Raw genomic sequence first — 13,687 nt, 5'->3', positions numbered from 1 at the left:
CCTATAGCGTGTCAGGCATAATAAATCAGTTAGCAACAAGAGTGACTGCCACAGATACCTAAAACCATCTCTCACACACTCTGCATCTAAAAACACACACACCAAGAGAAGCCAGGCGGTGAGTGTGTGTGTTACTCAACCCGTCAGGAATGACCCAGTGACATCACCAAGCAAGATAGCCGTGCTGACATCACTGAGAGGGGACAGGTGAGATCAGCTCGGGGAAGTTAGGACACTTCTCAGTTGTTGACAGTAATCGGGTGCAACAGGAGACTTAATCGTGATTCACCGGACAAATAAAACATGACTGAAAGGCTGAAGGCCCGCGAGCAGCTCCCAGAAGCTGCAGTGAGTCACTGCGCCTGGGAGCACGAAGGTGTTGGATAAAATAAACAACACGGAAAGGATTTTAAATTTGTGACTTTTGGTCAGCACTACAGGGCAAGTTCAGACAGGCCGACAGCTATAGGTACATGTTTGATGTCTGCTTTCAGATCAACTGAAGACAAAGTAAACTTCCACAGCAGGCATCCCCAAGTAGTTGTTATTTTGCTCCGGATTTGAGCGCCATCACCATCTTCGAGTCTCTCTACCACTTGGAACACATTTTGAAGTCATCAAAGCGTGATCACTGTTAAATTAGCTATTTTTATTTACAAGGCAGACCACACATACAGTACAGTTACAGGCTGCTCCGGGGGAGAGCCGGCAGCCTCACAGCAGTTCTCGACACACACATCAAAAGCTCCTGAGATCAAAGGAAATTTAATGACACTTGTCAAGAACACACTCAAAATCTACACCCACATATATAAAAATAAAATTACACGGACTGATCACGACTGGTGGAGATGAGAAGATTTCCCCTCAAAGTAGAAGTTGCCTGTAGACTCTGCGTCGAGGATCGGTGCCTCCAAATCAAAGGATCTGATAATACAGATGACCTCCGAGTAGATCGTACCAGGCAACTTCATCAACTAGAATAATTCATATTCTTCAGGAGTTTTACTCCGATGCAAAAATAAAACGCAACACTGTGATGACAAATTTGAACACTTTCTGCAATACTATTCAGGCTTTAAAGGCGCAGTTGAGATTATGTGATGTAGGGTTGTGTGAGGTACTTAGCAGTAGTTAGTGTATCATCCACAGTAGATCACGGTCGTCAGGAGTTTGGAGGAGTACCAGCACAGAAGCTAAGAAAGGTAAGGTAAAGGTAAGTGTACTCAATGTTTAGAATATTTTCACCACTTCATCTTGACATCAGATAACCTTTTCTGATGGGAAACCAGTGTTAAATGAGCCAAATGTTGCTCCATAGGCAAAATCAGTAATTTTACCTCAAGGAAAACCGGAGTTGGAGGGCAACTGCTGCCTTGAATTGTTAGTTTCTAAGAGTTATTATGTGCCTTTGGTGTTTTGAAAGGATAGTTTTGATTCACCAAACTCACACGATAACATAAACCAACAGATTGAGGTGGCAGCAGACCAGCGGTTCCTGTGTTTGGTGAGGTAAAATGACTGATTTTGCCTATGGAGTCTGGTTGATGTGGAGAGAACGATATTTGGCTAATATAATGGCGGTTTCTGGTCAGAAAAGGCCGTTTGATGGCAAACTTAAGCAGTGAAAACATTCTAAGTGTAGTTAACATTTAAGCTGATATAATTTTTTTTAGGTGGACATTTTATAAATGGTTAAGCTACCTTTTGTTGCTGACCTTGTCCACAACAGTTCATTGCTTAGCTTCTGTGCTGGTGCCCTTCTGCTTCTTCTTCTTCTTCTTCACTAACTATTGATTAGTACCTTATACAACCCTGCTTCAAATAATCAGAACTATCCCTTTAATTCAACTAATACTCTGTTTAGTCGTTTTGAAGAGTCCGACTAGTTAAGGGACACTGATATTTACCTAAAGGACATCAAATCCTAAAGATTTTCAAAGACTTGGATATAATTATTATGACGCAAATAAGTACTTTCAGATTTTATATGTATCTGTATATTTAAGGGGGAAAATGAAGAGTCTAGGTTACTACAGTTTATGTTTTTCTGGCTATGAGTAGGACCATCAGGAGAGTAAGGTTTGCTTTACAGGCAGGTACAGTAATATATTGTAAACTAGGGCTCATTTGGGGTAGCACAACATTACAGGACACTCCGATAGAAATCCACTGTATAGAACACAAAGCCTATGAAGTTTCAGTCATGCAGGATATTGATTCCAGTTCTATACATTACAGTTCTATCTAACAGGTCCCCAAACAGTAACAACTAGTACGGTTAAAACCCTCAGAGACACGTCGACGAGAGAGCAGCTGAACAGTTTCTGTCCAGGGAGAAGAGGCTTTTAATGGCACAGTATAAGTCCTTGATCCATTATAGTCCATAATAATAGTGCTAAAGTCATTTCACGGTTGTGATTTGCTACTGAACGACCGGTTGAGTTGAGTTTATCCAGGTAACGTGTGTGGTTGTTTTATTTGTTTGTTTTTTTTATGCTAACGTCACAGAGAAGGCGAGATGGTGGTGGAAGATGTGGAGCTCATGTCCGCCGAGGCTCCAGTCTGTAGGAGAGCTGCGTCAGCGCCCTCTGGTTGTCGATCACACAGAGCTTCCTGACGTAACCCCGAACCTCCGCTTGATTTTTGTTGGGCTGGCATATGTCAGGATCTAATGTGGCGAGAGACAAAAAAAAAAAAAACGGAAAAGATTGTGATTGTAAAGCCAGAGTGTAGAGGTGATAAAAGTGTGCTGATAAGTAATGAACAGACTTACTGAAGGCTTGGCTTCTACAGTGCCTCACTTGTCGAATTGTGTTAGCTATAATACGCTGAAGAGAAAAGGATGAGATGCTCTTTAGATAAAATATAAATCTTGGGAGGAATTGTGACTGTCAAACCTCAAACCGCCACCACTGTTTTTTGGGCGGGAATGTCAAAACATACAGAATTACTGGAGGAAATACTTAAGGCACTTAATGTCACCCAGTTAAAGGGGTGATGGTGGCAGAATTCAGACAGTTCATCAAAAGAAATCATATTTTATGATATAAAAAAATGTACAAAGCAAAATTATATTGCAATATTAAAACAACTTGATTGTATTTTGATCTTAAGTGACAGTCAATGAATTCTTAAAATGATAAATTTGCCTTTACTATGCGCACAGAAACTCACCATTTTCTCAAAATTGACCATACTGTCAATGAAGGTTTTGTTGCCCTCATGTGTAAATGTCATATCTGTTAAAACAAACAAACAAACAAACAGAATTGAATTGAACAGCAGTCATGTTGCTTGCAGAGTTCATCTCCATATGATTAAGTGGTTTTCTTGGTAAAGACATGCGTCGTACCTTTGAGAAGGAGGGGCATGAAGGGGATGATTGGCGGTTCCAGTTTGGTGACAGTGAGTCGGTAGGATCGGTGGTTTCTTGATGGGTCCTGTTACCGAACATATAAACAGTGTCACTTTCCAAAACATTTTTCTTATTTAGCCACAGTGATACAGCTACTGTTTGCAGGCAGTTTTAGTTTTATTCACCCATCTTTCTCTGTACCAGTGATATAATATATAACCAAATATATTTACTCAAGTACTGTACTTAAGTACACATTTTAGGAACTTTTACTTAACTGGAGTCTATTTTTTTCATGTCACTTTCAACTTTTAATCCACTATACATCATTACATTTACAATTTCCACAATTTTCTCTGCTTTTACTTTTAATCATTTTAATTTATTTTTAATAACTTTGAATTTTATTCCCTCAGGCTGTGAGATGGCTTAATTCATCCTCAGCACCTCACCATGCAACATAGTTTCTACTTGAAACCAAGTAATTTACAGTGCAGTATTAGTACTTTTTCTAACATAAACAATCTGAATACTTTGCACACCACAAGGGCTGGGCGTCAGTGCTCAATGACTACTTTTTTGTTTTGCTCACAGCCATCGTTGCAAATGTTTTTTGATTTAACGCAACATGTGACTGGCCCACTTTCCCAGCAGCTACAGGCCATACAGTCTGTGACGTGATGAAGATCAGCAGGCAGAGATTCTAGAAAAACATTAGAAAGCATGGCTCTACTGACTTTTCTTAAACAATGCCCATATAGACTTTTTTTTTAAAATATGCAGATGTCTGCTGCCGCCTCAACGCAGTAGTGGTGAATGAATTTATATACAACTCACCATCATACTCTCAAACTCAGCGTAGAACTTCTTAAACTTGGTGGGAAGTTTCTGTCAGGAAAAACATAAGATTTCAATGTAGTATTTCACCAACAGTGGAATACAATCCAGTTTCACTGAAGATGTAAATATAGATTAGACAAAGTTTACCTCCCACGTCTGGCTCAGTCTGCTGACAGCAGGGTTGCTCATCCCCATAATGATGGCAAAGAATGAATTCAGGTTCTTAAACTCCCGACAGCTACAGACAAACACACAAACAAGACATGAAATGAATGCAGTGAAAATAAAGCATGTATATAATAAACTTAATATGAAGTGTGTGACAGTCAGCAGCAGGTTGTACTCACTGTGCAGCGATCTTGATGAACTTCTTGAGGAGTTGGACTCTCTTGCTGAGCTGCCCGCAGAGGCAGACCTCAGTGACCACCCACAGCTGCACCTGGTTGAACCTGCGCAGGAACAGGTCCAGGTTGGCCGTGGTTCTCCTGAAGCTCTGCCGGCCGAACGTGTGGTAGAGCAGCTCGTGCTGCGGAGAGGAGGGGGCGGGATGAGAAGGTTTGAGTTAATCCAGTGGACAGGTCCTGCCACCTCACATCTGTCAAACACTACTCCTGCAGGATTTTTCTTACGAACAATGACGCAGCAGAAGTTAAGAGGGCAGCCTGTGAGAAGCCGACTTGCTGCGAAAGGTTTGACTTTTTTGTGTAAAATAACACAACACTGTACACACTTGTAGTGTTCTACTGCTGGCCTGAAGTTGTTTGTGTGTGTGTGTGTGTGTGTGTGTGTGTGTGTGTGTGTGTGTGTGTGTGTGTTTGTGTGTGAGATACCTCATGCACACAGCTGAAGAGCTCCCAGTCAAACATGGTCATTTGATAAGCCAGGTCCTTAGAGCTCATCAGCTCAAAGGTTGACATGGAGCCTGCAGAGGGACCCTCCTGGTCTGGAAGAGGAGTCTGAGGCACACAGACACAAATACACAAACATGCACAAATATAAACACATTAGACACACACAAGTTCACACAGTTGTCACTCTGAACCCTATTTCTCTGTGTTTTTGTGTCTAAATGACAAATGGGGGACCAGAACTTTTTATTTCTTTATTAATTTATTTTTTGGGGGCTCTACCAACTGAGCTACCAAGCCATCAGGGACGACAGTTTTTGAAGTTGGTCCGGTATTGAGTGAGGCAGCTGCAGCCAACAAAAGCGAAACTAAGCCTCAATGGAATTCCTCCAAAGCAAGTCCACTAAAATTGTTGTTGTTGTTGTTGGGTGAATGACATGCAGCAAAGGGCCACGGGCGGAAGTCGAACCCACAGCCGCTGCAGAGGACTCACAGCCTCAATACGTGGGGCGAATGCTGCCCCAGCTGAGCTACCAGGCCAGTGTTAGGGGTTTATTTCATCCAAACAATTAAGAGTTTTTGGTGCATTTATGTTGTTTCTTTTGAGATTGAATGAGGATGATGATCTTAAAATTACTGCTTTGTAAGGGGAGCTTGTTTAGTTTGGCGAGAGCAATAAAACAGCTGTTCCTGGTTACACAAAACATATCTTACTTTTTTTTAGAAGGGCTTAACAACAATCGGAGGCTGCTAGTGGCAAAACAGTACTTTTAGTGGGTGTACTTTGTTGGTGCGCAGTTTCCCAGAAGGACTACCTTGTAGCTCAGCTTCACTTTTGCTGGCGCTCTCTCTCTCTCAATACTGGACCAATTTCAAAAACAGTTCCTCTTAGTCACAAAAAACATGTGAAAATGAATCAGTGTATTGAAATCAAGAAATTACAGGTGTAGCTTTGTTCAAACAAGATCCAATGTAGTATTATTTATATTGCTATACGCCAGGTAACATAAAAACTTCAGAGCAAACAGGAGAAACGCTCATCTTACCAGACTGTTGAGCTGATCTCGAGGACAGGCGAATAATCTCCCGTTGATACTCAGAGCAGAAAACACTGACACGTCATTAGGCTTCAGGATGACTTTTTCTGTAACAAACATGAGGATCAGATGAGTGATCTCCACCCACATACAGTATGTCCCAACATTAGCCTAAAAACAATGGCCAGATTTGAGTTATTTACCCAGACAGCAGTATTCATCATGTGTCCAGGGCCTGATTGAAATGACTGATAATCTGTTTGTAGGTAACGTTGCTGTGATCTGCTCTTTCACACCTAAAATCAATCTGTGTTCTTACCACCAGAAGAGCTGAGGTGGACCAACAGGAGCTCATCAGTGGTGCCCAGTTTGTCGGCCACAGCGCTGATCACTTCTCTTCCCGTCGCCGCCACGGCAACACGGATAGTCGTGTATGTGTGATCGCTGCAGTACACCTTCAACAGGACTAGACACAGATAATACTGAAATGATTACATTTTCTTTTCAAAATTAAAAGAGGAAAATTCACATCAACTTACTGTCATCTTGATTCCTGATTGGCTGTTTCTTCTGCAGCCTTTCTTCTCCATTGCTGAACTGTCGTATGAGGGTTTTCTGTTGAAGACAGACACAGTGTGTAGTCGGCATCAACACCATCATGATGCAGCCAACATGTAAAATATAATATAAACTTTTGTTCAAGACAGTAATCTCAACGTACCTTTTTTGTGGATTTGGCTTCTTCTGAACTAGAAAATGTAAAAAGCATAGAAACAAAAACAGGATAAATGTGGGTGGTACGCGAAACATTACAGTGAAAGTTCAACATGCAGAAGCCGGGGAACATACTGTAGTTTGACGACTTTCTCCAGGTCAGGGACCAAATCTTTCAAAGCTCTCAACATCCGAGAATCATTTGATAAACTCCCGTACAGCTCCTACAGAGACGGAGAGGAAGAAACGCGCTCAGACCTTCATGCATCAGTGCAGGTTTTCTTATTTACTGACATTTAAAAGCTTTTGGTCACCTCAAGGAACGAGATTGGAGCAGGCTCCTCCTGTAACAAGTACGTGTGTGTGTTAGCCCAGCGCAGGGTCAGAATGAGGGCCCTCCTCTTGTTGTTGAGCGCATACTCCAACCTCTCCTGTTCAGAGCCAGGTGGAGATGCCGCATGGTAGGTGCAAAGAGGTTAAAGATAAATAGTAACATCCAGAAGTGGAGGTAGTGGTGTGTAAAAAAATATAAAATTTCAAATTAGTTTTCACAGCACAAAACCAAACCTAAATGCTTTACTGAAACTAAAACTGATATTTCAATCAACTCAAGGCCACAGGTGACCCTCATCACCACATCCTCGGTACCAAATAAGAGTATAACCATCGGTGCAGCAGTGGTGAAGCATAAGTAGTTGAACACTTGCACTACAGTGACTAAGACATTAAGAAAAGACCTCCTCGGCCGGGATTACAACTTGTTACTATGGTGTGAAGGGAGGTGTGCACTTGACGAGCAGTTCATTAGTGCTGGATGGTCAACTGCTGCTTCAGCGCTTCCATAAGCAAACACACAATCACAAGTTGCACAATCCAAGATGCTGTCAGTACTACCGTTATAGTATGAAGCAAACAACAGATGTGACCGTCCTTTTCTGAGTGGATCTGTTGACATAAGCAGTTATAAATTTGCATGTGTATTTACCCGGTTAGTGAGTACCATGCACTTAAATTAAATACACTGTAAGGACATCATAAAGATGTAGTGATGGAGATATGCGCCTGCTTTTTCTTTTAGGGCCACTATATTTGAGTGGCTGTTGTTTATGTTGCATTTGCTGTATTTTAATATGCTGTGATTGGCTGCTACCTTAGCCAGGTCTCTCTTGTAAGAGATTTTCAATCTCAGTGGGACATCCTGGTTAAATAAGGTAAAACAAATCACAGACAACAGGAATTTAAAAAAGGAAATACCATGTACAAAGGCAGAAAGGATATTGTGCCATGAGTAGAGGGCACAGCTGGCTGTTGGGCATGAAGACACAGTGCATGAGGACAAAATCATCCACTGCTGGGTCTAACAGACAGGAAGAAAAAGAGACAAGATGGAGGAGATTCAGACAGGAAAGGAAGAAAGGAGGGCTGGACAATATGTTGATTATATAGATACTGTAGTATGAGACTAGATATCGTCTTAGATTTTGGATATTGTTATACTGTCCCTGTCATCCCTACAATATTGTCACAATATCAATACTGAGGTATTTATATGAAAAAAAAAAAAAAAAAGGCATGATATATGATTTTGTCCCGATCGCTCAGCTCTAGGATGTTTAATCTACAGCAATGTTTTATATTCTATAAGATCATCATATGTCTGTAATATTTGAGAATTTATGGTGTTATTTTAGAAAATGTGTATATTGAAATATGCATCATATTCTGCAGAAAAGCCTAAAAATATTGAGATATTATTCATAAGCCATATCATCCAGTCCTAGAAGAAAGAATAAAGAGTTTATTCAGTTTATTAATTTCCCTTGTTTTTTTTTTTTATCCTATTCATCCACCTGGTTCACTGTGATGTATGTCCATCCTCATGGTCTCCAGGAAGTGGTCAAGAATCTTCTCTGGTGTTCCTGATATCACAGTATACCTGCAAAAAATGTGAGAAGACATAAAGAGTTTCATTTTTTTTAAAAAGAACAAAACAAGTCAGGCACCTAGAGACACATTCTCCTGCACTTTTGAAGAGGGAAGAAAAACACTGGGGATGTAAAAATATATCAGATACTGTGATATTGCAATAAAAATATCCCTCGATACCTGTGATACTACATGGTAAAAACATTTATTTTATTATTATTTTATTTTTTAAATGGTATAGTACTGATTGCTGCATTGGTGTTTTGTATGCATAATTCAAAAATTCATTGCTAAAGACAGTTCATGCCAGTTTTTGCACATGCTGTGGCTGGCTGCTTTTATTTTATTTTATTAAAGGAAGAAAGCAGAAGAAATTTAAGGTAAAAGGAGAAAATTAATTTTGTGAGAACAAAAAAATGCTGTACACATCAGATTTATATTTAATAAATAATATTATTAATATACAGTAAAATTATATTTTAAAAATAAAGTTGTAATTTTTGTTTTTTAATATGGTGATTCGTATTGTATAAAGGAATTTTTATTATCATATTATGGTACCTTGAGGTTTTGTTATTGTTATATCTCCAATAAACACCATTCCTAAATTGAATAAACCAACACCAATTTGATTGATATTTCCATCAGTGCACAATTAAAGTTCAAAAAGCTGAGATATCTTGTCAAAACAACACAATACCTGTTTCAGATTCTTTGCAGTTCACCAAAAAACATATTTTAGGATTTAGGAGAAAGAATACAAAAAGAAAACAGAGATATCTGTTTTTGCAAATAACCCTTCAGTGATATATATGCAAGCTTCCTCACACATACTTGATGCTTCCCATGGTGGAGGCGCGAGGACTCTTTTCTAACACCAGCACTGCTTGGTCATGCTCTTTCAAACGCACTGTGTTCGCTTCCACATCCTAAAAATACAACAAGGTGCATGAACAGAATCAGTAATATGAATTCATGCCAAATGCAAAAATGTGACTTTTTAAATGTAATACAGCTGCTCTGCCAGAAGGGGGAGACAGACATTATAGTCAGGCAGCATCACTCAGCACATAGTGCAGTATGACGCTTCATCCAGCCCAAATGAATGAAGTCAGAATGTGTTCAGTGGAAGGCATCAAACCTTATATTTTGACTTGGCAGTGACTTTGTGAGTATACATTGCTATGAGGCTACACGTCCACCTCTCGTCGGCCTACCCTGAGTATCCTGTTGAAGTCTTCTTTGTCCACACGGAGGAAGTGGCAGTTGTCCTCTCTCAGGACGATAGAGGCAGCACGAGGTGAATCAGTAACCAGGGCCAGCTTCCCAAAGTCATCACCCTCGTGGAGCGTACACACCACACCCTAAGACACACACACACTCGAATGTGTGAATGTACACATAAACAAGCACGCTTTAAGATACAAACAAGCTCAGAAGCACACAGTTTACTCGTCATCCTAATCCCTGAGGAAAAATCTGAAGGGAGCAGGACGAGGATGAATCATCTATACTCATCTGTGTGTGTGTGTGCAGAGTGCATGTGTGTGTGTATGTATATGAGCCTGTGGAGTACATCAGCCTGTATAGTTGTTGTAAATCGGTGTGTGGTGTGAAATTGTGTATGTGTGCAATCCCCTTAAGCCATTTAATCATAGTGATGAGTCATGGTGAGCCAAGCAGAGTTTGCCAAACTCCACTGCTGGTGTTTCCCAGCCCCACAGGGCAGATCCTGCTGGTCTGCTCCGTACACACATGATCAGCTGCACATTTTAATCCTTTACTTACAGATGAAATATCATCAAATGAAGCAGAAAACCAGAACAATGCTCATGTGTCACAGAAAGAAATAGAAGCATGTAGGTGGATGAATGCACACACACACGCACACACCTTTCCATAGATAACCACATTGACGGAGCCCTTCTGAATGATGTACCATGATGTGCCCTCCTCTCCTTGGTTGAACACTGGAAAATAAAGAGGACAGATATATATTAGCCTCATTTATATGACTAACACACTGATTCTACACACCAGAGTATTCAAACTGCAGAGCACGTCTCCACAGGGTCCACAGAGGGAGAACTGAGCCGCAATTTGCATCAAAACTCATACTCACATTCAAAACATAACTCTGTATATAACAAATCTGAACACACAGGCACATATATTTTTAGTTCACACTTCCTGAGGATATTATGATCTCCAATATTTATTCACCTTAAAATAATAAAGATGGTCCTTCTAACTCAGGACTTGCCTGAAAATCATAATGTTTTTAAGTTTTCTTCGTTTACAAGGTAATTCAGTGATAGTTGTTTGATACACATCTCCCCAGGTGGACACGGAGGGAGAGACGTGAGGCGGAGGCACAACTTGCATCCAATTTCGTACTCATCCTGAGAGTTATAACTCAGTCAAATCTAAACGCACAGACACGATACACATATTTTTAGATTACCCTCCCTGAGGAATTCATTATCTCCAGCGTCCACAGCAAATAAACAACTATAAATCTGCTCAGAAATCATTATGTTTTTTTTAAGTTGTTTTCACTATCAAAGTAATCCAGTGATGGTTGTCTGCACATTCATGGGCACACTGCAAACAGGAACTGCTAATAGCTATTTCAGCATACTTTTAACGGGGTCGGCTTGCAAAAATGTAAACAAATATAGCCTCAAATTGGAAGTTAACTGCAATAACTGACTCCATAGCATTATTATTCTTCCTGTTTACATCCGCCAAAGTCCCAATGCCTCTCCTTGATTGACAGTGGAAGATAAAGACGACAAACAAATTTTTACCCCCACGTATATGATTAACACACACATTCTGTACACCAGAGGGCTTCAAACTGCGAGGCGTGGGGGACAGAGGGGGAGACGTGAGGCATGAGCCACAATTTCTGTCAAAATTCATACTCTTTCTTGACATTACGACTCAGTCAAATCTGAATGCGCAGACATGATACACATATTTTTAGATTACAGTTCCTGAGGATATCATTAGCTTTAATGTAAATTGCAAATAAAAAATAAACCCAGTGATAGTTTTCTGTACATCCATGGGTGCAATACAAACAGGGACTGCTAAGAGCTAATTCGTCATACTTTTAATGATGCCAAGTTGTCAAAATGTAAATAAATAATGCTAAGAAAACAGGGTTCTAATTGCAGCACACAACTAACTACAGTAACCGACTCCATGGCAACATTACACTTCCTGTTTACATCCCTAAAGAGCTCCAGAATAAGTCACACTATAGTTCTTAAACTTAAGCATGATTCTGTCCAAAACCAAAGTAAACCCAAATAACAACAATAATAATAATAATAATGATAGGAAGAAGACGAAGACAAAGAAGAAGAAGAAGAAGAACAGGACTAACTAATGTCCCTTAATATGAACTTTTTCATGTTGCACTATCAATATTTTTGTCCACTTTATGTTCAATCAGCATGGTTCTTATATTCCTGGAACAGTAACACCCTCCTCTAACCATTTATACGCAGGCGTTTGAGGGGTGTTCAGGTGATGCAGTTTTTCGATTCCTGTGTGAGGAGGGGCCCCACAGTGTCACAGGCTCTGAAAACCCCTGCTGTGTACACAAACAAACATGAATTCTAGGACAAAGTGAAGACTCACACACGGTTCCAGCTTTTGCATGCGACTCGAAGATCACAACGCTCGCCAGTTCCCTCTTCACCTACGAACCAGAGGACAGTGTTCAAGTCATATAGGATTTACAGTAGTTCATGCATCGATGGAGACAGACCAGTTCTGTTGAACTCACCAGAAAAAACTTCTTGTACAAAAAAGCTTAATTCACATTTGCAATATTAATAATTTATATGGTAAAAGATCTATATTTGGCATCCATGTATTGATGCAATATCACCCGCAAAATATTGAGATACAATACTGGTAGCAATCATGTCCCCGACCCCTACTGCTTATTATCAGTTAATCTCATTAATGAGTTACTAACATTTGCAGTAGTATAGTATAAAACAGTGAAAAAAGAAAATGTAAATGAACTGTAAACAATATTGCCAAAGCTTTATGGAAAATGAAACTTTTTGACTATTAAGATATTCTGATGGTGGTTAAATGGTTGCAATTGATTAAGAAATGATGATGAACACAAAGTAAGATAAGTAAGTAATGAGATCTGAGGCTTAACAGTACAGATAAATGCAAGCTCACTATTTGGCAAGCAACAGGACACTGTTGCTCTTTTTATGTAGTGTTATGACAGCTTATTAATGGTTTATTAAGTGTTTACAACCTAATTAGTAACTTAATTATAAACCATTTAATTAAATTCATGAGCTTCATTGGCATGACTGCATAAAATATAATGTTGCCAAAGCCTATCAATACAAATCATTATTGTTAACCATTATTAACCATTATAAGGCATTTTATAAATCATTTAAAAAGGGTAGTCTCATTGTAAAGTGGTACAGGTTTTGCTTTATGAGATTTGCTGAAATTTATAAGAACTCTGTTCAAAATGATAATGAGTTCAATGAAAAACTTGATTTAACCTCATTGTTTGTGAACCACCTTTATCTCCTGGAATTTGATTTTTCAATGCTGTATTAATGTGATTTTGTCTAATACACATAATACAGATTCTGGGAATATTCTATACAGAGCATGAAAAGAACAACAACAGTTCTGGAGCTGATACAGACTTAAAGACTCCTCCACATGCTGAATTCTTGCCACCAGAATGGTGTAAAACTGCGTCCCATTACAGCAAATGCTGACAGCGACTACAACTTCTCCCTCTGGTCTTAAAAACAAAAAGACTGCAGCAAGTGGCTCTGATGAATTAGCAGCCTTCATGAAAACCTGTACTGTCCCTTTAAAAGAAAAGTGGCCTGGCTGACTCACAGTGTTGGAGAGGTGAGCTAAGGCCTTGATGTGAAGCAGCTCATCGTAGATGATCT

The 13,687-nt window shown here is 39.7% G+C and overlaps 1 protein-coding gene across 2 annotated transcripts in view; it reads right to left on the bottom strand.

Moving 5' to 3' along the window:
- Positions 1-628: 628 nt before the first annotated feature.
- The window catches only part of LOC146317506 (rap guanine nucleotide exchange factor 4-like), a 38,971-nt gene continuing 25,912 nt past the window's right edge, over positions 629-13,687 (bottom strand). For both annotated transcript variants that reach the window (XM_084731914.1, XM_084731915.1), the window contains 21 exons: positions 13,632-13,687; positions 12,375-12,435; positions 10,617-10,693; positions 9,941-10,087; positions 9,558-9,652; positions 8,648-8,733; positions 8,076-8,154; positions 7,112-7,262; positions 6,933-7,021; positions 6,805-6,832; positions 6,623-6,698; positions 6,403-6,549; positions 6,093-6,190; positions 5,029-5,154; positions 4,546-4,724; positions 4,346-4,436; positions 4,196-4,246; positions 3,356-3,443; positions 3,178-3,242; positions 2,777-2,831; positions 629-2,671 (listed from right to left, as the gene is read on the bottom strand). In XM_084731914.1, the coding sequence (XP_084588040.1) occupies positions 2,544-2,671; positions 2,777-2,831; positions 3,178-3,242; positions 3,356-3,443; positions 4,196-4,246; positions 4,346-4,436; positions 4,546-4,724; positions 5,029-5,154; positions 6,093-6,190; positions 6,403-6,549; positions 6,623-6,698; positions 6,805-6,832; positions 6,933-7,021; positions 7,112-7,262; positions 8,076-8,154; positions 8,648-8,733; positions 9,558-9,652; positions 9,941-10,087; positions 10,617-10,693; positions 12,375-12,435; positions 13,632-13,687 (1,973 nt within the window). In that variant the 3' untranslated portion in view covers positions 629-2,543. The remainder of the gene's footprint in view (positions 2,672-2,776; positions 2,832-3,177; positions 3,243-3,355; positions 3,444-4,195; positions 4,247-4,345; positions 4,437-4,545; positions 4,725-5,028; positions 5,155-6,092; positions 6,191-6,402; positions 6,550-6,622; positions 6,699-6,804; positions 6,833-6,932; positions 7,022-7,111; positions 7,263-8,075; positions 8,155-8,647; positions 8,734-9,557; positions 9,653-9,940; positions 10,088-10,616; positions 10,694-12,374; positions 12,436-13,631) is intronic.

The sequence above is a fragment of the Lutjanus erythropterus genome, chromosome 12, assembly GCF_056507025.1.
Source record: "Lutjanus erythropterus isolate fLutEry1 chromosome 12, fLutEry1.hap2, whole genome shotgun sequence".
Classification (NCBI taxonomy): Eukaryota; Metazoa; Chordata; class Actinopteri; order Lutjaniformes; family Lutjanidae; genus Lutjanus; species Lutjanus erythropterus.
The sequence above is the reverse complement of the archived record's forward strand: the minus strand, read 5'-3'. Positions and strand labels throughout refer to the sequence as shown.